This window comes from Mugil cephalus, chromosome 5 (genome assembly GCF_022458985.1).
Source record: "Mugil cephalus isolate CIBA_MC_2020 chromosome 5, CIBA_Mcephalus_1.1, whole genome shotgun sequence".
Classification (NCBI taxonomy): domain Eukaryota; kingdom Metazoa; phylum Chordata; class Actinopteri; order Mugiliformes; family Mugilidae; genus Mugil; species Mugil cephalus.
In genome coordinates this window covers 26,626,882-26,654,402 of record NC_061774.1, presented here as the reverse complement: position 1 = coordinate 26,654,402, position 27,521 = coordinate 26,626,882, and the positions used below count along the sequence as shown (strand labels likewise).

The 27,521-nt window shown below is 42.2% G+C and overlaps 1 protein-coding gene across 2 annotated transcripts in view; it reads left to right on the top strand.

Annotated features, from left to right (window-relative positions):
* The window catches only part of htr4 (5-hydroxytryptamine receptor 4), a 187,257-nt gene that overhangs the window by 147,111 nt on the left and 12,625 nt on the right, over positions 1–27,521 (top strand). The window contains exon 7 of one of the 2 annotated variants that reach the window (XM_047585265.1): positions 11,928–12,027. The exons of the other annotated variant lie outside the window; for it this stretch is intronic. Coding sequence (XP_047441221.1) covers positions 11,928–11,991 — 64 coding nt within the window. The 3' untranslated portion in view covers positions 11,992–12,027. The remainder of the gene's footprint in view (positions 1–11,927; positions 12,028–27,521) is intronic. 2 annotated transcript variants of the gene reach the window in all.

Genomic DNA, 27,521 nt, shown 5'->3' with positions numbered 1-27,521 from the left:
GACCACCACCTTAAACACTCGGCCACCTTGTCGCTACATAAACCGTGTGAGCTTATCAATACTGTGCACTGTAGATATGTTTAGCCTATATAAATCAGCACCATCAGTAACATTTAATAGTTCAAGGCGTGTTGTAGCCTGGATATAGTCTCTCTGTTACCACGTTTGGTAAAGTTGTGAACTGCTGTCCAGGGGATTTAGACCATTCCTCTGCTAGCGTTAGCGGATACCAGTTAAGAATCTGGAGGCTAAACGAAAAGATTACACAAGAAAAACTAAAAAAAAAAAAGTAGTGACTGTAGTAACTCTGCATATGGCAGCAGGTGGTTTTGTTACTTGAGTCGACGAGCAGATGTGACGATGCTCAACTTACAGCAGCAGCTTATTTATTGAATGTTTATGTTACGGGACGATAAAAGAATACAACTCATACATGTTTCAAACTTGATTTAGGAAGAGTGTAAATCAAATTTACATTTGACGCATTGTCAGTTTTATTAGTTTGTCAGCAGCATATTAATGTGACAAATGTGAAATTGCATCAGGATGTCTGACCTGGATGAGGGAACTAGTGTGTATGCGAGTAGAAAACAAATTGTCACTCGGCTTCTGAGAGTCACTAACCATGTTTGTTCCTTTGTGTGACACAACCTATTATAAAAACAATCCAACCAAAAACTATTTGGAGAAATAATCAAGTGCAGCTCAGCGGAGTAATGAGCACATCAGTCATTTCCCACATTCAAAGTGAAAACCCTCCTCCAGCAGTGCAGCATTAAGGAACAAGTTATGAATATCTACATGCATATATGGGTTCACTTTTAGCTGATCTTTAAAGCTTTAAAAGTGGAATTTCACCTTCATTCCTCATATTAAACCCTTTTGAGCTCAGTTTTTGTCTAGTAACGACAAAAAAGACCAACTGCTGATGTTGTAACAGCTGTGGTATCTGTGGAAACAATGCATAATAAATGGATAATAAACCACAGCTCTAAGTCAGTGTCACTTCAGCAGAACTTGACGTTGTGTTAAATTGATACTGTTCAATGAAACGGGCCAAAAACCGACTAGACGAGGGGGAAAAAATGCAACTATAGACTTCTAGGTTAAAAAATAATTAAAAATATATCGGACAATCTTCTTTTTCATGTTGTTGTTTCTCCAGGGAAACTCCTGTAATTTACCCGCCTCTAATGGTTGTAGTACATGAATCCCAAAAGGTTGCAGTTTGTGTCTACACACAATCTACACAGGAATGAGGAAATCAGTTTTCTGCGTTTAACCCATCCATCCATCCACCTTGGCCAAGGACGTGAAGTGGATCTGAATCAGTAACCTTACAGCCACTAATCTATTTCTGCAGCCCCCCAGTCTGCAGCTCTGCTATTCAAACTCATCTGTCAATGCAATGTGGCAACGCTCAGCTGGAGTTAGAGAGGAGTGTCTGCACAATAAATTAATTAGCCTGCTAACATAGCTGTTACCAGGGCGTCAGGGCAGGAAAGTATTTCAGCTTTATTCAGCTCGTATATTGTGAATCGTGAATCGCTGGCAGCTGCACCTCTTCACCTAGTGTAGGTCGTGGAATAAAGGTCCTGGGTCACGGTTATTCTTTGACCTGCTGATCTCATCAGAGTCACCCATTCACTACTTTCTTATGTTAGACCCGTATGTCAACGGGCAGGAGGCACAATGGATGGAATCAATGTGTGTGATCAACTTTGCTGTAAAGTCACATCAACTGTCAGCAGTCGCTGCACATGACAGTAAATATTCATAAATAAACAGTTAAAAAAGGCACTTATCTTCACTCATAGGCTGTAGGAAAATTGGACGACATGACAGTGAAACCGAAGCATGTATAGCTCCCCCTGGTGTCTGACTGCAGTATAGGTGGTAGTGGCAAATTAGGCCACACCCCCTTTTGGGTGAAAACGAACCACTAGCAGTAAATACAAACGTCCCCCGTAGTCAGTAGTTATTTTATGTTGTTAGCATTCAACGGCTAGCATTCAAAGCGGGCGAAATGGCTACCGTTAGCCAGGCAGACACATAACGTCGCTGCAGAGCAATAAACGGCGACATTACCTAGAAAAACTTTTAAAAAGTAGGGGCCGTATGTCAAAGCCAACCGTAACTCTACTACTGTCATTTCAGATCAGCATCGACTTTCACTTCTAACATGAAATTTGAATTTGCAGCATTATAACTAACAAATGTGAAGACTGACGTTAGCTAATGTTAGCATCGTTTAAAGTGATTGGCCACATACGTTCACATGTCAGACTTTTATCTTTTAAATTGTTCAAAGAACAACACACAACGCAGCCACTTCTCCTTTGTTTTCAGCCATAAGGGGGCGTGGCCTTATCAGTGACATCAGGTTACTGTCTTCCATAGGTGGGTAGCTCCGCCCCCTCTGTGTTAGTCGATGGGACTTGGGTCAAACTAAAACTAATTGCTTTCAATATGGGTTATCTCATTTCCGGTAGTTCATATAATGCTGATGAATGTTTATGTGTCTATTTTGCGAAGAAGACGCTTTAAAAACAGGATGTGACATCGCTATGACTGACGGTTGCCATTGACAACAACTAAGTGAAGCAGCCGTAGGACCATGAGAGTAGGAATAGATAAAAAAAAAACAACTGAGTGCAGTGCATAAATCAATGGCTCCTTGTAATTGGTGGATGTAGAGCAGAGTATTAATTAAACACAATCAGCCGTCGGTCTGGACGGGTCATCGATAACGTGGCTCCGCTCTCAGACTCCGGCTCCAAACTTCACCCGTAACATCGATCAATATGAGAATGTGGAGACAAATAAAATAAAACACGTGGAGCTTTGTGGGGACGAAGCAGACGAACCCGCTGTAAATCATGCTGCTTTCTGAAAGGACGAAGACGAGCAGCTGTTTGCTTAACACGCCGGCTGATTATGATGAATCGGCCGAGCGGAGAAGAACGACACACAACAATACTTCGATCCTCCGAGGCGTATTAACAACGCGCACACACACACACACACACACACACACACACACACACACTCTGCAGCTACAGTTTCGCCTGCTGAGTGTTTATAGTCTCACCGGAGTCATATATCTGGAGGCTGTCGGCGCCGAGCGAGAGAACTTTGTCGAAGAAGCAGTTCTGCTCTGGCCGAGGTGGAGGTGAGGAAACGAGGGAGGAATGGGAGGAACAAAGGGGTGAGGAGAGGAGAAAGGGGCATAAAAAGAGAGTGAGGAAGGAAGGAAGAGGTAGAAAATTAGAATTAAAGGATCTGGGTAATGATGGAGATAAAAGTAATAGAGACGCAGAATAAAAAAGCATTCGAAGGAACTTTTTATAGACGAAAGCGATATCAGAATGTGTTCCTTCTTCATATTTGTGTTGGATTTCTTTCTCCGGTTCAGTAAACGACAGGCGGCGTGATTTACGTCAGGGTTTTTTTTTAACATTTTTTGTGTTAAAGCTCTGAATTAATGGGTGATCTCCATCATTTGTGACAAGCTGTTGTGCTGCGTGAGAGTTCGCGCCACCTGCTGAGAGCTGAGAAAACAAAGCGAGGCCGAGGCCTTTTTCCACAGCTGGACTCTCCTGCACCGCGCGCACACATTAACCGGCCGCGCAATAAAACTCCGAGGTGGTTATAAACACATAGCAGTAAAGTGACTTCAGCCGGGCCCAACGCTGAGGAGGAACAAAATAATTTCAAAATACAGTTTAGAGCCGAGTTTTTGATTTACGAGCACTGTCCGTGTCAGGAAGTATAAATCTCATCACCGTGCCAGTATTTACTTTAGCATGGTATGCTGCTAAATATGACCTGTTATTATACAAACTCTCTCTGAGGTGGAGGTATAAAAATAGGCCTCGAATTCTGCACCGATCAGCCATAACATTATGACCACTGATGGGAGAAGTGTTCTGCCGGGACCTTTGACTTGGCATTGTTTCATGTGGATGTTACTTAGACGTAGCACCTCACAGACCAGTTTTAAACTTCGATAAAATGAACCAATTCCTGCATTTTTCTTTTTTGCTGCTACTATAATTAACTGTTGCACATACACTGATCGGCCACAACATTATGACCATTGACAGGAGGAGTAAATAACTGTTGAGCATCTTGTGACAGTTCATTGTTCTGCTGGGGAACGTTTGCACCTGGAATTCATTCATGTGGAAGTTGCTGAGACGTGTAGCACCCACCTAGACCAGACCGGACACCCCCGCCCCATAGCAATGGCACCTGATGAGTGGAAGTTTAATATTTACCGTGCACCCACACACAAAAACGCTTTGGGAACAACTCAAAAAAACATGAAGAACAGCACAAGGTGTTGACCTGGCCTCCAAATTCACTAGATCCCAAACTGATCAAGTATTTGTGGGATGATCCACAGAGGCCCCTCCCCTTAAAAGGCCTCCACTAACAATATTCTGTTACCAGACACCACAGGACCCCCTCAGAAGTCCATTCTCTCATGAGTCACCTACACCATACTGGAAAAGTGGTCATAATGTTATGCCTGATCGATGTGTACACTATAGTTTTTCCTCCAGGTTCCTTCTGTGTCTCATTTCATCTTTTCTCTTAGGAATCTGTGATAATCTACTTTGTCCTTGTTAGGAGTCATCATCCTGACTCACATAATATTAGGTCATAATGTTATGCCGGGTCGGCGTATGTTGCGGATCCAGTTTTGGAAGCGCCTGACTGAGACTTCAGTAGCTCTTGAGACTTCATTAAGGCAACATCTCTGTCTCTCCGTGTGTTTTATCTCCCACATTAAACACTGAAACACTCTGTACTTCAATTAAAACCTAATTGTCTCCTTTGGAGTTAATTTAGCTCTTTAGCGTTTTTTAAACTGAACCGTCTCTTCTTTTTAACAGGGTTATTTTTATGTGACAAATTTGTCTTTGGATTGATGCAGCTTGGGTACGGCTCCACATCCGACCCAGTTCTCTGAACTGAGATACGATAAGAGTTGTTAAACGCTTGCGAGGAAGTGGGAGGAAGTGGGTTAGTGTGGGAGCTGGTTGATGGGACTCGAAGTACATTAAAGCTTCTGTAATTAAACAATGACAGTGAAAGTTAAAGTTATCTGGTTTCTTACAGAGAGACTTGACCTATAGGACTATGAACCAGAATCTGGGCCTCAGACTTCATTGATTTGTGCAGATACAGACACATTATTCAGGGATGTCCACATTCACTGTAAACAAGGAAAGCAAAAAATCCTTTTATCGAAAGAAATACATCTTATATTTTGTTCCCGAGACAAGAACTTTGGGCTTATTCTAAGATTTTTTTTCAAGATTTTAAATACAAGATGATTTGATTGAATATAAGAATGTGTTGCTTCTCTCTAGTGATGCTGTTTTTGCAGCGTAGATAAAGCAAAACTGCGTCCCTGTAGCGTCTAAACATCTTCTTCTTCTTCTGTTTTAATGCTGTTAGTGTCAATGGACCAAAATCATGTGAATCCAACTGGCCAGTAACAAATAACCATCCCTTCCTCCTTTTTAATTTTTCTTTATTTGTGTGTTTTTACCTTTGTCATACAACAGCCTTTTATATTAACTTATCAGGTATTTTCTCCTTCAGTTAAGCCTCATTTTTTCTAAAACTACGTCCCTGTAGCTTCAGAACATCTATATCTTCTTCGCTGCCTCGTGTCAAAGCTGCAAAAACTCGAAGTAGGAGAAAAAAAAACTAAATCATGGGACTAAACATGTTCGCTTTGCAACAACTAGTTAGTAAACTGTGCAGTGTGCATGTTCAGGTTGGTTGTATTAAGTGACAGTGAACTGCTACCACTTCACCAAAGATCATAATACTCTGAGTCCACTCAGGTCAAAGTCTGCACCCAAACAACAACAACAACACTGAACGCTGAGTTTAAAACAAGGGAAAAGTTTCCTGGAGACTGTGGCAAGAAGGAAGAATATTCTGAATATGAGAAGATTGGTATCGATAGGTTATTATGCAAAAACACAAAAAACTAACAAAACATGAACATTTTGGAAAACCCACTAGAAAAACAGTTGATGATTTATGGCCTAATATCCAAAAAGAAAAAAGGTTCAGTTCATTTTAAATCTCTCTCTAATATAAAACTTCCTAGTTTTTAACATTTATCCATTTTTCCAGAGTCTAACTTTAGATTTGACTTATTAAACCAATAAAGTTTTTTTGCAGAAAGGAACTTATATTGAAACAAAGCTCAGACGCTGCAGAAACAAATGAAAAGTCAAACGAGAGTAAACGATGTTCCTCCTACAGTGATCTGGTTAAAATTAGTACAAAAACAATTAAAATGAATTGAACATTTAAAACGGCATGAAAAGTAATTAAATTTCAGAACGAGGAGATAAAATCCTGATGATTAGTGGCGGCAGGTTGTAATTAAGCTTAAGGCTCTGCTCCTATTGAACTGCTGAACTTTAAAAGATCCGTTTGCTGAGTGGCTGATTTCTAAACCTTTGTTTTGTCTGAGGAACAATTAACAAATGGAATGAAATGAAATGCATCATTTTTTAAATGAGTTTTCTGTTTCATTTCATCGTAATTTCCCCTTAAACCAAACGACCAGGGTTCATTTTCTGGGTCTAACAAAGAGACTAAATTAAACCCTGCATCCAAAAGGAAAAAAGAACATCACCAGGTGATGATCTCTTTCCTCCCTGAAGCTGAAGCATCTGAGGCGTTTCAGGGACACAGAAAACTTCTAACAGCCAGGTTTGTTTTCGTATTGAATTCTCGTTATTATTCACCAAGATGCCTCCAGCTGAGAATATAAGCTTTGGCTGAAAATATACAGCTGCCACTCAGGCTCCCGCTGCTCCGTCTGTAGTGTAGGCAGGAAGCTGGAGGAGAGTCAAAATGATATATATATATATATATATATATACACAACACACACACACCTTAGTGCATATTATCCCGTCTGAAGATTTAAGACACGTGGAGTTTTGGACAAGAAGAAGCTTCATGCGTCACTGACAAAACTAATGAGAAAAGCATGAGACCAGCGAAAGCCAAGACACACGAGTCATATAAAACACACACATACGTATACAACCCAAATGTTTCTACAACTTTTATTACTCTGTGCTCACTCTGAAACTGAAGCTCATTATGAGCAAAAAAAGCAACTTTCCTGGGGGTGACAAATGAAAGCTGCAGCTCCTGAAATGACCACTAGAGGCTGACTCCACGGGAGGGTAAATATAATAGATTGTGGTAAAAATGGACGCCACATCTCCTCTTCCTCCTGCTGGTCAAACTGATGCTATTGAGTTTGAAACCAGAGTCTGATCAGTCACAACATCAATGACTTTGGTTAATAATGAGCTCTGTTCTACCTCCACTAGTTACAAAGACATGTTGGATTATACACCACATTTATTTTTAATTTTTTTTTGCTTCCTGGAGTAGTTGTCAATGGCAACACTCATTTATCCTGATGTTACATCCTGTTTCTATTGCATCAAATTAGTAAAATCAAAGTAAAATTAAACCTCTCACTTAAAATGACTGTAACCAGTATTGAAAGAGATTTATTCAACATGCATTTTAGTGTTTTATGATCTATACTGCAGCCTCCAGTCCACCTCAGCAGCAGGATCCAGTAACAGTTATGGTTTCTATACCTAATTTCTCCTTTTATGGCATCATGTTCAAACATTAAGCTGTGGCTACTTTGAAGGAGAGTAGGTAACCTGTGTAGCCGTCTACCGTCTACCTCTTTGACCGTTTCTTAATGAGCTTGGCGTGAGTTCGAAGGAGTCGGGCGCTGCCAAGATGACGACAACAAACTGCCTCGATCGTCACTAAGGGTTTGTCCATCTTTATATAGAGTCCAAGATTACGACCCGCAATTACGCTTTATTGCAGATCATGACGCAGGAGTCGTCGCGTTACAGGGCGGCTACGATCAAGTGCAGGTATCCAGACCAGTTTAGACAGATTCTGCTCGTCTGCTCGTCTTTTCCCAGAACTGTTCGTTCTTTTCACTCAAATTCTCTCAATCTCAACTTCTTTTTTTTTTTTTTCCCACACTCTTAATTCTGTCTTTTCTCTTCATGAAATGCACCGCGCTGCATATTTCTACCAGCTTTCAAAGTGTGTGGCATCTCTTTGTTTGGTTACACACCATAATAGACTCGGAGCAATACCACACTTACTACTTGTTAGCGTGCGACCGTGTGTGTGTGCGCGTTGTGCTGCACACACGCTTGTGCAGTGATAAAACCAGGTGGAGGCAGCAGGTGTGTGTTTGTCTGAGGGGAGAAGACGAGAGATGGAACTTGTGCACGTCTACGTTTTCATTCCAGAGGCTGCATTCGCCACCGCACGCTACGTGTGCACGATGCAAATGTGTGTGTGTCTGGAAAGCATTGTCTTGCGGATATAAACAAAATCAAACAGAAAAAAAAAAAAAAAAAAACCCTAACAGGAAGCGCTGCCTACAGGCTGTCAGGACAAAAGCTGCTATGATGCATCGTCTGCGTTCGACCACACCAAATAACTGCAGCTAACGCGCCACACATGATGGCACAGATGGCAGGTTATGATACACTGAGCGGAGGGGAAACCAAACCATACTTTTAAAACTATTTGGTACACATTTTGAAGTCCAACTTTCTCAAATTTAAAGCAGAGCTGCTTGTAAGTCATTTAAACACCGATCCATTTCCAATTAGACCCGACGGCGGCTGGACCGGAGCCCAAACACACCCAAAGGATCCCAGTCCGCAAGTTTTGCAAACAGAGCGTTTTAGGACCGTTTGGTTTTGTTTGATTGTAATGCTTTTATTGGTGTTGTTTAGTCAGAGGCAAAGTTTGCCGAAGGCGCAGTTCCCTTCACCAGCGCTCGATGTTTGGAGCAGAAAGAGAAAGTAAGGAAGCTGTTAGTGCTCTGTGAACATTTGCTAAACTCACAGGGGGGAGTTTGATCACGGGATTCAAGCCAACAACCTACCAATAAAGAAACCACAAATATATAATTGACTGCTCATGTTGCATTCATGAGTCATAACTCTCTCGTTAGCGCTAGCGGCTTAAACAATCTAAAATAATCGCAGATTATTTGCTTCTTGTGGAGTAGAAAATGCAAAATTACACTTCGAACAGGCTCCAGTGCTGATTGGACGAGGTAAGTAAAATTCAAAGAGCTCCAATTAACCTGGTTTATGAGTCATTATCAGCATCTCTATATAGTCAACAACGGTTATTTCTATAGTTTTCACCATGACTTATAAATAATAAACCATCAGAGAATTGTAAAGTTTAGAGCTGTGGTTCCTAATAAAATACATGAGATAGTGCTTCTGAAAAACATGCATCTTAAGATAAAATGCTTAATTTTAAACACAGCAAATAAGACCTACGCTGCAGCCTCCAGCCACCAGGGGGAGCTCTACCTGCTTTGGCTTCACATTTGAGGAGCAGTTCTGCCTTCTTCTTTAAACTGTGCAAGTCATGAGTATATGCAGAGCAGGGTGTTGATGGTGCAAAGTATAACAAAATTTTAAATGAATGAATGAAAGTTTATTTGAACACAGAATAAAAGAAATAAAATAGAAACAAAATGCAAAGAAACTCCCTGTGTTAATTCAATATATACTATAATATGACAAGTTATAAAATAGTAATATTTATACATGACATAAAACTATGTAACTATAACATATATGTAAACACATACTTATAGACATATAGAGACACAAACATAACTAGATGTACATATATAATTAAATTGACGCATAGAAGAACTAAACAAAGAGACAACAAAAAGGAAGCAGCACTCAGTATCACCCACCCCCCTGGAACAGGAACCAAACTCACTGTTTTGTGATAATTTTGTGGGAAATTTGGGGTTTAGTTTGGTTCAGTTTGGTCAAACATCTTAATGCATGTTGCTGCTGCTGCTACACTCTCAGGTGAGCTGCTCGGTTTTTTCTGATTCTCAGCTCGTCGTATCGGTCCGGGGTTAACGTGTGTTCGTACTCGAAGCGAGCAGTGCTGAGGCCAGCCCTCTCTAATCGCTCTCAGCTCAGCTGATTTGTTCCAGGGCGCAGAGCGATTGCTGTGTTCACCCCCAAAACAAACCCCAAACCGACCTCGTTTCAGAACAAAGAGCGAGGCGTGAAAGAAGCCTCAGTCGCACATCACACTGATGACAAAGAAATCCACCGGAGCCTTTTCTATCTGATATCTCATCCTCTCTCAGCCTCTCTTTTGTCTGTCTCTCTGTCCACTCACAGGTTTGTAAGTGTTTTACTTCCTGTTGATGTCTGTGGGTCAGGAGTGTTTTTATTTATTTTTATTTTTTTAAATTGTCTAGGATCATTATGTGGGTCAGATTAAGGTTGAGCTCATTAAATGTCACATTTGGGCAAAATGTTCACAATTTTCACTGAGTCACTGACTGAGTTTTGATAAAGATAAAAGGAGATAAATTTACGTTGGTGATGCACGGAGATTCTTTTTTGTTAAAACTTTGTGTTTTAAAAATGTTTCTTTTTCATTGCTTATAATTTCGTGACAAGTGATGGAAGTGTGGCAAAGTTTTTTAAATTGACTGAGACTTTTCCACATTTAGAACTGTCAATAGATTAAAACATTAATTAAACATTAATCGCGATTAATTGCGATTAATCACATAGTTAACTTAAATTAATCACATTTTTTTAATTATACACACATATATTCCAGCTGCTCAGAACGATCCGGTGGTAACTCAGTTCACATTTACAGTAAATGGACGTAACTTTATTCATAGAGAACCGCCTGGCAGGACTTTGAGCTTTCTTTATCCATTTGTGCTTATTTCTGTTGTTTTCTGTTGTTATTATTATTGTTATTCAGGAAATTCTGACACTGTAGGATGTATTACTGCCCCTCGTTCTGCTTCGTGATTTTAATAACTTCCCTGACCTTTTGCTTCTGCACCACTCTCAGCATCTTCACATTTTTAGAGCCACTGCAGCTGTGTCTCCGTCCTGTATCTGCACACAGACAATGTGCATGTTATTCTTTGTGCTTTTAAAAATGCATCCAAATAAAAGTGTTTAATGAAACACAGTCAAACTGAAGGCGCTGCAGACGCAGGTAATTCAGAATCAAAAAAACACAGAGGGAAAAGCATGAAAACCAAGGTGACCAAACGTAGGGAGACGACTAAACAAGACGAAATGACAAAAGAGACTAAACTACAAAACAGGAAACCGAGGAACTCAACAAAATAAAACAGGAAACTCAAACATAATGAAACAAGACACAGAACCACGACAACCTGAGATGGATCAAATGGACATTTTAAACCAACACACACACACACACACACACACACACACACACACACACACACACACACACATAAATCTCGCCTGCTTTCTGATTGGTGGTTTGGGTGTAAACTAACCTTGTTTTTCCTTTTCTCCCCCCTCTCTCCCTCCCTCCCTCCTTCCTGCCCTTTTCCTTTTTATTATCACGTATTTTCATCCCTCTGTTCTCGGTTCCTCCTCTACCTTGTGATACATTCGGTTTATTCGTTCATCTTTCCCGTCTTTTAAACTATTTTCTGCCACATTTCCTCCTCCCTCGTTTGTCTGCACTTTAAATTTTCTGCATTTTGTCTTTTCGTCTTCCTTTCCATTGTTCAACCACCTGTTTTTCCTTTTTCTTTGCTTGGTTTTCTTTCCTTTATTCCTTTGTTTAATGCTCATGTGCGTCTCTCTTTTCATTGGATTTTATTCCATTTTTCTTTGTGTTCCTCTCCTGCATCTTATACCTTTTCCATTTTACATTCCTTTTTTTATCCTTTCTACCTCCCTTGTTCCTTCCTCCTCCTCCTCCTCTTCCTTCTCCTCCTCCTCCTCCTCCTCCTCCTCTTCCTCCTGCATCTCCAGTGGCTGCTCCTCTGCCTCCAAGCTCCTGCTCTGGTTCTGCAACACCAGGCCAGTGCCTGTCTAGCTGCTGTATGTCTAGGGCGTCTCGAGGCTCTATCAAGTGAGTCTGCCGCCTCGCACACTTTCTCTCACTCACAAAACAAAAACAAAAAGCTCCGTCACTCAGTCAGGAAACGTTTTAAACGCACAACATTCACGCCTGCATCACCATGAAAACTGGTGTCGTTTGTGTCGGGATGCAGCAGCCTGGTCAGTCTTTTATTAGTTATACCACTGAAAGTGTATGGAAGAAAAATGGTCCGTCTCAAACCAGAAACTATTTGATTTTTATTCTAAAATCCAAAGCCGACTTTTGTACTTTTGATTTAAAAAAATAAAAGTGCATCTGGAATTTACCCAACTCTCAAAGGCACGGATTATTAAGATTATTATTAGGGGCGTGGTCAGAATGAACGTTTTTTTAATGTTTCTTGCTGAAAAAACCTGGAGCTTGTCCAGCGTCACAAGAGATAACTTGTGTCAGAGAATCGTTTATTTATATTATTAAGGTTTGAAATTCTGCATAATTAAGGGCGTTCCCGCTTTGAGTGACAGGTGGTAGCCTGAGCTAACAGGTAGCGGAGAGTAGCGTCTGACACAACCCCCATGTCTAACATTTGTAATATCTACATGTAGGAGGAGTAAAGTTTATCCAACATGGCGACCATGGACCAATGGGTGACATCACGATGGGTTTGTCAGTGGTTTTTCACAGAGCTAACCAGGCAGATGACTAGAGGAAATGTGGAGCTGCCTGCAGGTATTTATACTGTGAATCCAAACCAGATGTTCTGCAACAGTTCAAAAAGATTTCAGTTTTCTAAGGTCAAAGAAATGACATTTAAGATGATGTAGGAACAAACTTAAAGATATGAAAGTGAATAAAAATAGGCCTAAGAGACGACATCTGAACACGTCTATGGTTCCCTGTATCCAGCTCCAACGTTTAATAGTGTGCGTCTGTTTGTGCAAACAGCTGCTCAGGTTTCTATCTGATTCCAGGGCTCCAGTTAAATTTATTTTCTGTTCATGTTTAGTGTTAAGACTCTCGCATGGATCTGCAGGTGTCTGTGTTTTGTCTGTGAGCGCGACGGCGTAACTTTAGCGATAAGTGGTATTGATGAAAGCCTTCCACCTCCTTCAGCTTATTTTCTATTACCTGCTACCTGTGTGTGTGTCTGTGTGTATGTGTGTGTGTGTCTGTGTGTGTGTGTGTGTTTCTAGCTTCCTTGATGTTGTTCCGTTTTATTCATGCTTTCTTCTCCCCTCAGTAGCTTCTCCTTCTCCTTCGTCTCTTTCCCCTTCACGCCGACTCATAGAGCCTCGACTTTGACTTGATTTTATTCCCTTTGTTCTACTTTTCATTTCTTATCATTCTGTGTGTGTGTGTGTGTGTGTGTGAGACCTGGCTGCTAATCTTCTCTGGCTGTTGATCTGCTCAGGGGCCGATCGTCTCTGATGAGTTCCAGGGTTGGAAAAACACTCGGGCCGTCTGAGCGAAAACAATAATGAGGCCTTTTAACTGGTTCCAATAGATTTTTTTTTTTTCTTTTCAGTTTTTAGAAGCCCGGCTTTAACCGCCCCTTTAAAAAAAAGGCTGCCTCCCTTCACGGCCGTTGTTTTTTATTTATTTATTTTTAAAAAAAAGCAGTAGGTATTGTTTTCCCTGAAATGTTTCTGAATGACCGTGTGACTGATCGTTACCTTACGCCGGCCGGGACAAGGACGCAGGATAAGTGATGTGAAGATAAGAAACGGTGGCTGAGGGGCTTTTTCTTTCCCGCTACGACAAAACGATTTCTGTCTGCAGAGAAAACACTGTTATTGATGGAAGTGTCTGTGACTCACACAGAGAACCGAACACAAACTGTTGCCTCCGCATATTCACATGTTCGATAGTTGCTACGCCTGGAAGTCTGTTCTTTTCTGCACCATGTATCGTGTGGAGTAAATACATGAAAGGTCTAAAGAGCAGCAAGTGTTTTTTTATATATATGTAAATTTCACTCAAGCTGTATTGTCTCTTGGAAAAACAAAAACCTAAAATTCAACTCTACCTCCACCAATGCATCAATGAAATGTTAGATTATATGCTGCACTTATTATAGCATCAAACAACTAAAACAAAATGTCTTCTTCTGAAAAATTTGACCGATCTACTGACATGTAGGGGGCGGGGCTTATGACCTGTACTGCTGCCCACCACCAGGGGGAGCTGCACACTTCATTGTAGCTATATTCTATGTCTCTAAACCAGGTGTCAAACTTATTTTAGTTCGGGCGCCACATTCAGTCCAGTCTATTCTCAGGGGGCACTTTCTTCTTCTTCTTCTTCTTCTTCTTCTTCTTCTTCTTCTTCTTCTTCTTCTTCTTCCCCCTGCTCCTCCACCATCCCCTTTTCCTACTCCCCCCTTCTCCCTTCTTTCTCATTTTTATCTTCCTCCTCCTCCTCTTTCTTTCTTCTTCATCCTCATCTCCCCTCGCCCATTTCCGTCTTCACCTCCTCATCCTCTTTTCTCTCTTCCTCCTTCCTTCTTATTCTTCTCCTATTCCTCTGACTGGCCAGTTCTGGCCCACGGGCCACATGTTTGAAACCACTGCTCTACAACTTCTACACCTTTATTTCATTCAGAGTCAGGGAGCAGTTGATTGAAATCGGAGCAGCGACAGGTGTCAACTTTAATCTTTTGTTTTTATTCTTAAATCATGATTTGTCTTAACCTTCAGATTAAAACCTTCAAACCAAATGTTATTATATATATATATATATTTATTTATATATATAAATCAGAGCCAACCTCCCACTTGTTTTCTAATCCTCTTAACTCAACAACAGCCCAAAAACATATTGCAGAGAATGCGAGTGCTGGTGAGTCAGTGGCGTAGGATTTAAATTGCTTCAGTTCATCGTGGCCCTTGTTTGGTTTGCATATAAACAGTTAATGACTTCTGGTCTCCACATTTACATTACGGTGGAAATAATTTCACTCTACAGTTGCATGGTATGTATGTATGTATTTATGTTTATGACCTGTTGTGTTTGCGATCAGTATGAGAGCAGCTTTCTTCTAAAAGTTAATGAGACTTGAGGAGCAGTTTAGCAGCATGCAGAGAAGAGGAACTAACGTTTGAGACCATGTTGTAATCTGAATTGTGCAATAATAATATCTCTATTATAACATCTATCTTTTCATTGTGTGTTGCTAAACCCTGACGAATCCACAGTTCTGGCGAGTTTCAGTTAAAACTACGTGGGTTACAGGTTACAGAGCGATACTCCCCAGAACTCGTGAAGATATTTTTATGTATCAAGTTTTCTGAGCTTCCAGTCCAGCAGCAGATCCAGAAAACAGCCGTGTCATTTTCATTATCGTCATTTGTGATGACTGTGAAAGGGGGTTGATGAAAGATGATGTCAGGTTAGACGGCGTTCGTGCAGAATGTGTCATTTTGGGAAGGAAATGACGCCGCTCGGCTCAGAGCGTCGACGGGGGAAGAACTCGAGAGGATTAGACGGAGGTTAAAGACTGAGAGGAGTTACCAGGCTACAAGGACGAGCAGATTCTTTTTATTTATTTATTTATTTCCCTCTTTGGTCCACTTGTTGCTGCTGAATGAACGTTTGGGTCTAATTACACAGCTCCTTAACGCTGTTTGTATCCTCTGAGGGTTTTTTTTTAAGTCTGGCAGATACGTAACACAACACTTGCACACAACATTTGCTTCATCATGAAAGATGAAATTAGTTTCCTCAAACTGAAATGAAATTGTGCATTTGAAGCACTGGAAGGAAAGCGAGTCAAAATATCCCCAGCAATAAACGCTTACTCTAAAAATCACCTTTCATTCATCTCTACGTTATAATTCTACATTTAGATCATGCATTAAAGTATTATAACATAACCTTAACCCGTCTCTGAGACCCATTTGATGACTAAAGTTTGAACATGCACCTCTCTGCACGACTCAAAACATCATTTTTCTTTTGTTTTGTTTTCCCTCGATCTTACCCCAACCCCCAAAAACCCTTAGAGATTCTAGCCCTAACTCCGATGTCCACAAGTACGTGTTTGTGTTTTTATCCTAGCACTTCTTTTTTTTATTGTATGCACGCATCGTACTTACTTTACTAACCCTTTTTAAGCACTTTGTTTGGGAACATTTTGGTTGGTAGGGGGGCGCTAACCTAATCCTACCAGAACTCTAAATCCTAACCCCAACCCGAACCAGCCTCTCAGATCCATTTCGTGACTAAACCAGATCCGAAAGCTTGAACATGCGCCTCTCTGCATGACTCAAAACATCGGTGGATTTTTTACACGAGTCCTGACAGTCGACAAACAGAACACAGTCAAACAAATGAAACAGAAATACTATGATTTGGTGTTTGTTTATTCAGGATATTACATATCAGCGAGGTGCTAAAGGGACTGCGAGGCCATCTGTTCAGAAGTGTTTCCAAAGTGAACAACTACACTGCTCTCCAAAAAGAACATTTCAGGATGTCTACAGTTTCCTAAACATCATGGACAAGACAGAAGACTATTCGAGTCCAAATTCTTTTTAGCTGCGCTGTATATTTTAGTAGAATACACTTTTATGTCGTAAACTTTGGGGTCTGGTCTCTGCTTAATGAGTCTAAAAGGAGAGTTTTGTTTTTTTTGTTTTTTTTTTGTCGACTGTACAAACTTTCCAACCTGGCGTAGTTCAGTGTGAGTCTGGTAACACAACATTACGATTTCATTATGGGACGTTTCAGTCGATACAGAGAGATAAATAATAATCTGCACAAATGGGGCAGTGGTACAACCAATCACAGCCGTTCTGTTGTAAACTAACACTCCATAAAACGTCCTCTCCAAACAATTTCAACTCCCCAGCTGATCTCGGCAGCAGCGTAATCAGTTCTCAGTGGATGGATTCCAGACCAACTCTCTGCAGCAAAAACAGTTTGGCCAAAGGACGGTGATCTGGCTTCCAGGTTACAAACGCTGCTGCCAGATATGCACAAGTGGATCTGAAACTTTCCATTTACAAACAAATGTGCACAAAGGAGTTGAGAAAAAGCACACGGCGGGAACAGATGTGTGTGTGTTATGTGCAGATGGTAGAAGAGGCTTTTTATCAACGTAAAGCTGACTTATTATTTCTGTTTTGTTCTCCAGACTATTTGCTGACAATCAGGACATTTTTACATGTTTACAAACGTGTCACTAACATTTTTTTCCACTGCTGTGCTCCAGGACATGAAATCTCTCACGATACCGTCCAGACTGAAGCTAAACTGTGGTCAGTGACTTGTGCCTTGCAGAGTGTTGCTGAACGTTTAAACCGACTCTGTGCGTGACCTCCTGTCAATGCTATGCTGTGACGGACGGACAGACCGCTCGGTTTGTTGCAGACTGCAGCGCCATTTTCAGAGCTATTAGTGTGAACGTTGTCATAGCTCTTTAAATGGTACTGCTGTATGCATTCAAATAACCATCCATCAGTTCAGGGCTCCCTGACAGATACCGTTGTCAGTAATGTGGTGGCACCAAAGCTCTGGGTCCTGACACCTGCAGAAGTTCTCTGATGACTCTGCAGTGTTTGGGTGTATCAGAGATGGACGGGAGGTGGAGTATAGGACACTGATAGGAGACTTTGTGGAGTGATACCAGGAAAACCAGCTACTCCTGAACGTGGACAAGACCAAGGAGCTGGTCATTGAACTTCAGGAGGAAGAGGAAGAGGAAGAGGAAGAGGAAGAGGAAGAGGACGCCAATGGAGCCCATCACCATCCAGAGCCTGGAGGTGGAAGTAGTGGACCATTACAGGCTGGACTGGAGGGACAACAGTGATGCCGTGGACAAGAAGGGCCTGAGGAGACTGTACTTTCTCAGGAAGCTCTTGTCTTGCAGTGAATTACTAGAGTCTTCATACCATGTCTGTTGTAGCAAGTCTCCTGTACATTGCTGTGGTTTGTTGAAGGAGGTGTAGTACCAGCAAAAAAAGACATCAGTAGGATCAACAAATTGATCTGAAAGGCTGGACATGTGGTAGTCTCTCTGAGGGACAGGAGGAAACTGGATAAACTGATCTCCATTACTGACAATCCGTCCAACACTAGAGGGACAGAGGAGCTCATTCTCCAGCAGACTGATTCATAGTGTGCACTGCAGAACTTCTTTTGTTCCCTACTCTATCCAGCTTGTCTTTTTGTGGCAATTAAGCCACTATGACCAATTCATTTCCCTTGTGGATCAATAAGTCTGTCTAAGTCCATACGGAGGACGTCATCTTTCAGTCAAAAGATCCAACGGGCACTTCTGTGACTGCAGACGACAAATGGAATCTCTTTAATGTCAGTGTTGAGGATGAAGGAATCATCTGGTGTGTGTGAAGGAACGGCAGTGCAAGGATTGAGACCATGAATGGAGCTGTGAAGTTATTGATCTTTGGTCTCCTCGGCCTGTCAGGCAGTAGGTCATGTGCCAGTCACCAGTTTGTTTTTTCTCCCATTGAAAGGAAAAAAAGTGCTGATAAAGTGCTTCACCCGAGTTTTAAATATTCAAGACCCAAAGCCGAAAACTGACATCGTTTCGTGGCCCGTGGCACTCTCCTGTCACAGGACCTGTCAGGCGCTGGGATCACTCATAATTCAGGCTATTTATGTTGCAGAAGTCAACCGAGGCTCCGCAGAGCTCAGAGGAAGGATATCAGCCGTCGTCTTAAAATCGAATGATACGAAATATAATCGGCCTTTTAATACAGGCGCGTCATTTCCTGCAACAGCTGAATCCTGGGAGGAGGTTAGACTGAACAAAGCTGCTGTAAACCAGGCTTGTTTTTCTGGTTACATAAGAGAAACCGTTTCAATAGATGGAAATCAGGCACTAGTGGCATGAATGTTATTTGCATTAGCGTAGGTGTTGCCATGTGCTGTGCATATGTGCTTTCCTGCACACTTATCTATGTTGAAGTATGTTATTGCCGCCTTCAGCCACCTTTAGAAGCCTTTCGCGTGTTTGGCCTTGGATTCATGTACAGTGAACCCTGGAGAGGCCTTTTCTATCGCCTAAACAAAATGAAAGTGTGTTTTTCATTCATGCTGCCCACACATGCTGACTCTTTTCTGCGGTGGGAGGCTGCTGCCGGTGGGTATAGATGGGGTTATGGTACAGGATCTGTATGGAGAACGCAGTATTGTTGCCATTTAGCTTGAAAATAACAGTTAATAAGAAAACTTAACGGGTCAAGAGCCCAACTTTATTACTAGAGGATCATTAAGGTTGCACAGAGACAAGGCGGATATATAATCAACATTAAGTGGCCATCAGTTTCTTGCTTTCAGGACTAATATTTCTTGCAGTTGCTCTGATTTTAGAAACATGATATCATGAACACAAAGATCCATTTGTTTTCTAAATGTTCACATTAATTGTGCTTTCAACACCAAAACCAGCCTCTAATTTAGTAAGAGATGAGACAGTCGTAAAACCACTGACAGGAGAAGTGAGACCATCTTGTGACAATTTAATGTTCTGCTGGGAAACTTTTAGACCTGGAATTCATTCACGTGGATGTTCTTTAGACTTGTAGCACTCACATAGACAAGACCAGACCGTCCAGCAGGATTCAGCCTGACCAGACACTCACAGTTTAGGAGAACATGAACATGAAGATCAGCACAAGGTGTTAACATTGGCCTCCAAGTTCACTAGATCCCTCTCAAACATCTAAAGCTAAAACATCTTTACTCTCATGAGCTGGTTTTTCAGACGTATCGATATAAACGTTTATCGCAAAAGTGCAATGGAAACACTTTCTTTTGCAGAAAAGCACTGCAGATGATGCAGGGGGGTCATGTGACCAGTTCATTTGAAGTCCATCTTCCTCAAAGTGTTGAGCATTTCAGAGAATTATGGGATATGACGAGAGAAGACTTTACAAGAGTTACAGCTCATTCTCAAAACAACTTTCAATGGAAATTTCAGAAGTATCGCTTTGATTTTGTGAAAAAACTATAATGGATACACAGCTGTTGTGTTACCAGACACCACAGGACGCCCTCAGACCATGTCCGATCTCTGATGAGTCCCAACCATATTAGGAGACACAAAGGAGACCTACACAATACTGAGAAGGTGGTCATAATGTTATGCCTGATTGGTGTAGGTGGATATTGGATTTATTGTTTAATTCAGTGTGAGTTGGACTGATTGTCCTGTGGCTGAGACTTCATTTCATCACCACGTCTCTGCAGCGGGACCAGCAGCAGCAGGGAAACCCACCAGACCCACGGTGAAGTGAACGTCTCAGTCTGAGAACTGTCCTCAGTCCGTAACCACATTAAAACCGGTCAGGAAGGATTTTCACTTCCTAATTGAATTGACTCGCTGTGTGGGCCGCGGCCTCACCATCTCCAGCCTCTCTCTCTCCGTCTGCTCGGCTTCTCTTCCCTCCTCTGTTTGGTTTGTTCCTCACACAGACACACACACAGACACACACTACTCCGTCATCTCTGCCAAGATGAAAGACAACAATTACCATAAACAACATGGATGCATCTGGCTCACATCTGCACACACACACACACACACACACAGAGAAGAAATACAGCAAGAAACAGTTCATATGTGGTTCACAAGTGCCACATGTGGTTCCACGGCTGCACGATACAGAAACATCTCTGTAAGAATCTCAGATATATTCATACGGAGACGAAGAACAGTGTTTTCCCTTAAGAGATTGAGACACTTTGAAATTCTTGACTTCATGAAACCTGGAAAAAAACGCACCTTAATCATCCGCCTGCCACTGGACTGAAGGTTATAAAGTTATAGACAGTTATAAAGGTGGATATATGCATAACATTATGACCACTTTCCTAATATTGTGCATTCTTTATTTTTTATTAGAATCCCTATTAAATTCCACCCATGGTCACTGGTCTTCCTGGGGTCCACACAACAAATCCAACAATAAAAACAGACAAAGGTTGAAATTGTTCTATATAATTAAAACAGAAAGCACGTAACAAATTAAATATAATAACTCTGAGTATAAATCAAACCACAATAAACAACGTAGTGACAAAAATGCAGAGTATAGTTCCATTTGACTTTATGCACGAACACCAAAAGACAATATCTTAATTGCATCAGTCTCAAACATTGTGCAACTTTAGACACAAAATAACTTATGTCATGGAGAGTAATGCACTTTTGTTGCACAGCACTGACACACAGCCGCCCTGCTCTCAATATTCAGCTGCCGTCCAACGGGCCTCATCACCTTCCATCGTAATAAGCTTGAATGAGACCAGTGAGACCTTTAATGCGGGAAAAACAACATGTTCATCCTCCATGAGAGGAAGCAGAGCTGGCGTGAAATTGACCCAGGAGAAGCATCACTACGTCGGGGTTTAACATGCGCCCTGGAGGTCTGGAGGAGCCCATAATAAACCACTGCACGGCATAGTTTTCATTACATTTAGCATAATAAGGGACAAAATGAGCTTAATTTATCCTCTATATTTAGCCATGATATTTATTTATGTATCTCTGTTCATGTATATGGACATGGACCTTCTCATCTGGTCTGGTCTGGTGTAGGTCTAAGAAACATCCACACGAATGAAAACCAAGTCCAAAAGTTTCCCAGGAAGACACAGTAGAATTGTCACAAGATGGTCATAATGTTGTGGCAGGGCATCTACACATTTTTTGTATTGAAGACTGAGACTGAGCCAAATCTGTCACTAAAATGAGACGATTTAATGTAAATCATCATTTATCCTCCTGCATGAAGCTGAGAATCTGGCAGCGCTTCAATAAAGTCGTTAACACAATCTCCACTAACTTTTTAACGCACAATTAACTCACACACGTCCCGTTGTTGCAGCCTCAGCCCAAGCGGAAGTGTGGGGAGTGTGGGGAGTGTGGGAAGTGTGGGGAGTGTGGGGAGTGTGGGAAGTGCTGAGTGCGGCGGTGAAGCTGTGGAAAGTCATCAGGATCTGATGTGTGGTCGGAGTAAATAAGAAAACGAAGCTGGAGGAGGAGACAGGAGGATGGATGAGGCGAAAACGGAAACATGAACGGGGCCTTTAGATTCCGAGCTCAGCATCAAACTTACTCTCATTTATCATTTAAACCGAAAACACACAGATATAAAGTGTGATTAATTTGCATCGACACACAAGTTACATCATTACTTCAAAAAGAGCAAGTTGGTACAAAATAAAAAAAAAGCTGGAACGCAAGATTAAAAGGTGATGAGGCAGAGAGGGAGGGGAAAGGCTCAGATTATATTCACAGGTTAATGAGGAACAGGTGAAAAGCTACTATAATTCATTGTTGTACGTACATACACCGATCGGCCACAACATTATGACCACTGACAGGAGAAGTAAATAAACGTTTAGCGTAGTGTGACAATTTAATGTTCCCATGGGAAACGTTTGGACCATTCGTGTGGATGTTACTTAGACATGTGGCGCCCACCTAGACCAGACCAGACCAGACCAGACCAGACCAGGCTAGATCAGACCAGACCAGACCAGACCAGACCAGACCAGACCAGACCAGACCAGGCTAGATCAGACCTAGACCAGACCAGACCAGACCAGACCAGGCTAGATCAGACCTAGACCAGACCAGACCAGACCAGACCAGGCTAGATCAGACCTAGACCAGACCAGACCAGACCAGACCAGGCCAGGCCAGACCAGACTAGACTAGACTAGACCAGACTAGACCAGACCAGACCAGACTAGACCATACTAGACCAGGCCAGGTCAGGCCAGACTAGACCAGGCTAGATCAGACCAGACCAGACCAGGCCTAGACCAGACTAGACCAGACCAGACCAGACTAGACCTAGACCAGACCAGACCAGGCCAGGCCAGGCCAGGCCAGACTAGACTAGACTAGACTAGACTAGACTAGACTAGACTAGACTAGGCCAGACCAGACCAGACCAGGCCAGGCCAGACCAGACCAGACCAGACCAGGCTAGATCAGACCAGACCTAGACTAGACCAGACCAGACCAGACCAGACCAGACCAGACCAGGCCAGGAAAGACCAGACCAGACCAGACCAGACCAGACCAGACCAGACCAGACCAGGCCAGACCAGACCAGACCAGACCAGACCAGACCCAGACCAGACCAGACCAGACCAGGCCAGGCCAGACCAGACCAGACCAGACTAGACTAGACTAGACTAGACTAGACTAGACTAGACTAGACTAGACCAGGCCAGGCCAGACCAGACCAGACCAGACCAGGCTAGATCAGACCAGACCTAGACCAGACCAGGCCAGACTAGACCAGACCAGACCAGACCAGACCAGACCAGACCAAGACCAAGACCAGGCTAGATCAGACCAGACCAGACCAGACCAGACCTAGATCAGACCAGACCAGACCAGACACCCCTCTAATGACACTCAAAACAACATGAAGAACAGCACCAGGTGTTGACCCGGCCTCTATTCTTTTGTAGAATAGTGAGAATACGTAGAATCCTCCTGAATCCCTGTGTGTAGCTCATCACCCATTAATCAGCATCATCTCACCAACAACATCAGCTGTTGTTCCCGTCTTTTACTTGACTCCTGTCTCTGATGATGGACTGGAATATCTGAAAAAAAAAAAAAAACAGCCGTCTGACATGAAGCACAGCAACAACGTCAATTACTGCCTCTTTGAAAGGTCGGCTGTGACATTTTTAAAGTTGGAAGTGATTTGAACTTTTCGTCGGGGGGGCGTCTCGGTGGCTAAATCGAACGCTGCGTGTCGTCCAGGGTAACTTCACCTCGGGGGATTGGAAATAAAGCGGCGGGAACAAAAGCAGCTTCACCTCAGATCCTGTGAGGGGGGTCGCACATGTAAGTTTTGTGTGTTTTCTTCCTATTTCAGCTTCTTTTTAGCTGCACAACCTGAAATGGAAAAAGGGGGGATCCATGTGTTCCCTCTCACACACAGAGAAACCCTGAAGCATGAGCACACATTGAGTCTCTCTGAGGTTTCATTCATGATTAACCCTCGTCTGTATGTGCACCTCTGTTTAGGGTCATGCAAATATGAAGATATCGCCTCCTTCCCTCTCACGGGAAATGCTATTTTTATTATTTTATTTAATATTTTTATGTTCTCCTGCCAGGTAGGACTCTCAGCTTCTCAGGACGTATCATTTTTCCCACAGTCCTTTGCGTCTCACACAGAGGTCTGAAGTGGCTGAAACGTGCATATGTTGAAGATGGTTTTACATCAGCCAGGACTGATTATGGTTCAACGAGTCCTCGTACCTAAATGAAAAGCAGAGGTCAGTGCTTTCCACACTCTACGGGTGTGTACGCGTTCAAGGGTTCTTAATTCAGCTCTAGAGGCTGCACGGCCTCTCTGATGACGTCAGTAATGAAATCACAGCAGAAAGTGATGCTTTGAAACAATGAAACACATTGTTGACCTGAGTACAGAGAACAGACAGCGCAGATACGTATAGGGTGTATAAAAACACTCCAGTAGCATTTAATGATACTCCACATTTAGGTGCAGTCTCTGTGTTTTGCACCTAAAGGTCTAATAACTTAATCAAACAGTCGATGTGCAGCCTCCTTCTCTCTGTTACCACGGGACGTTTGGTGAAGTTGTTACTGACTGATGTCCAGAGGATTTGGACCGTTCCTCTGTTAGCGTTAGCGGATGTTTTTTCAGATGCATTGCAGTGATACTTTAGGACTGACATGTCACAGTAGTATTGGGCTTCATCTTTAGTCGAGTATTTCCACACACTGAACCGCTTCCACATGAACCGCTGCTAATTTGCTGCGACGACCCTCTGGACTCCTCACCTCTCCTCTAGGAGACGTCCGTGTTGTTATTGGTATTTTCAACTGGAACTTTCCCCAAAGTCGGATTTTGTACTCAGAAAGTCGTAGAATCCTCTCTACCCCCGAGTAGAGTTTCCAAGATGGCCGCCCTGTGTGTAAACACTAATTAGAAGCTCCTTTAATATTCTGTTTATTAGCTCTTCTGATTGTTTTTTGTTGCATTAAATCCGTTGTGCAGACAGGATTTTCCACATACATACGTTGAAATGCTGTTAGAGTGTAATTTAAGTTGTGTGTCACATGGGAACTACAAATACCGTGTCATCACTAACAACGGCTAAAAACAATAGCCTGGGAAAACCAAACCCGCAATAATATTAGCTTATATCAAAAATTTCTTCAAAAACTTTAATTTCACTCAAAAAAATGTAAATATTGAACACACCAAGTTTCCACCATTCGTCTATTTGTCTATTTTTCTGACTTTTGTAACTGGAACCCCAATAATCAGGTGTGACATCGTCCCCAGCTCCAACTTCCATCCTCTGAGGTAAATGAAACACGCCAATAGTGTGAACTTATAACCTCACAGTCCTCAGACTGTACGGTCTCTAATCACTACTTCACATTTATATTCACAAATCTGGTATATATTGGCTAATTTCATTTTAATTGCACAAAGTCTTGGTCAAGGCCAAGAAATCAGACACAGTTGCTCTGGAGTCTCTCCTTTAGGGACTGATTATGCTCCAGCAAAGATCTGCCTGGACAATCAGATGGTTTCTCAGGCTTTATGTGGTGGCTGCAATTTTAACACCTTAACAACTTAAACACCTGCCAAAGAATCTATGACGAATCACTGCTATAAACCTGCCTATGGTGTTCTGCAGTTGGTAGCTTTGCATATATATGTCAAAACTATGTCATGAAACAAAACTATGCACTCAGTCATTCCTTCGTATGCAACAGCAGAACGTTCCAGCCTTCTATTTGACTCGTCTCTCTAACGATGGACTGGAAAAGCTCCACCAATTAAGTATTTTTGTACTGAGAGTGGGTCAAATGAGGGGGATCGAGTTTCTGCGGCGTTGTGTGTATACAGCAGCTGGTCCAAAACCACTAGAAGCGAATCCGAAAAGTCCCTCTGACCTGCTTTAAGTCGTTCTCTATTTAAAAAAGCCTGCATCTAAATAAATACTGAGGTTTTGAACGAGCAAAGCGCTAATGAACACGAGGCCTCGTTCTGACCGAGGCCCATGACGAGACAGAAACGGTCAATGAGTCTTTGACGTGGGGATGATCAGTCACGGAGATTTCACATCCAAGGGGAGCGTGGCAGACATGAAATATTTACAAAAACACTTCAAAGCAAGTGTTTACAGTCAATTTACCGGGCTCCGTCATCGTGGGACCGAGTAGCACGTTTTAAAAAGGTTTCTGATAAATAGATGGTGGAGATTATCTGCGTCCGTACAGAAAAGAAGACAAACGTAGGATTTACCGTGATACTGCCACAGATTACAGTCGCACTGAAACGTGTTTCTGTCGAAGCCCATCGAGCCCATTCTCATTACTGTGACACGAACGTGCCTCCAAATGAAATCCAGCGTTTTCTGTTGTTGTGAATGACTGAATGTTTGAAGTCTGAGATACTGAAAGATGACGATGTTGTTGACTCGCCCGGTGCAGCCGGTTCTTGTCAGAATACCATTACCTCATGGGGCACGGGTTTTAATTTGTTCTAAACAATTTCCACTCCACGGTTGCCGAGATGACGTGCATGACCGTGCAGCTGTCCGTCATCGCGTAGAACCCGCCCGGGAGATTTGATTGACGCATCAGATCTCTGCTGGAGCAAAACTGCTTCCCAGTGGATTTACTGCGTCCACTGGATTAATCAGAGTTGTCCTCGTCTGACTAAGACACCCAGATAATGAGATTGGAAATCATTTTTCTCTGGCATGTATACGCCTTAATTGGAGTTTAACTGGACAACGCGTGTGCGCCTCAACTGCTTAGCTGACGTATGACCCCGGAACAAAAACATTCAAGAAAGCCGGTCGCAGAAGAAGAAGGTAAATGGAGCCGGTAGATGAACCACCTGAGGGATAGCGCCATCTATCTGCACCATAAGTAGCGCATTACATACGACATTAAAAAATCTGAACTATTATCCGTCTGGTTGTTGTTTGAAATGTCTGCTGCATGACTCTGATTTATTATATGACGTAATAGGTCAACTGGAAAGGGAACCGTATTAACCCTATATCCCTATATCGCCACCTAGTGTGGAGGAGGAGGAGTTTCCACCAGTTATTTTCTTTGTTGCATGTAAACTGGGACAAGGACCATTCAGAAAGTAAAAGTTTGAACAGTATTTCGAACAGCTCATTTAAACTGTGCATGTAAATGCACTGACTATATCATCCAACCCAAAAACCGGATCAACCTACACAAATCTATGTGGAGGGAAACTGATGAATGTTGCCCATAAAGTTGGGAAAATATTTTATTTTTTTCCCTTTTTTTCCTATTTATGCAACTTTCATTGTCTTAATGGGCAACACTGATCAAGTTGATCAAAACACAGTATAGTTGATGCATGTACTCAGTTTCTAGAGTGTTTCTCTTCCATGTACAGACACAGTGGAGGATCTGCTCTTTACCCCGTGATGATGCCTTAAATTCTGCGGCTTCAGGTCCAAGTGGGCGGTTTTTTAAATTTATTTTGTTGGGC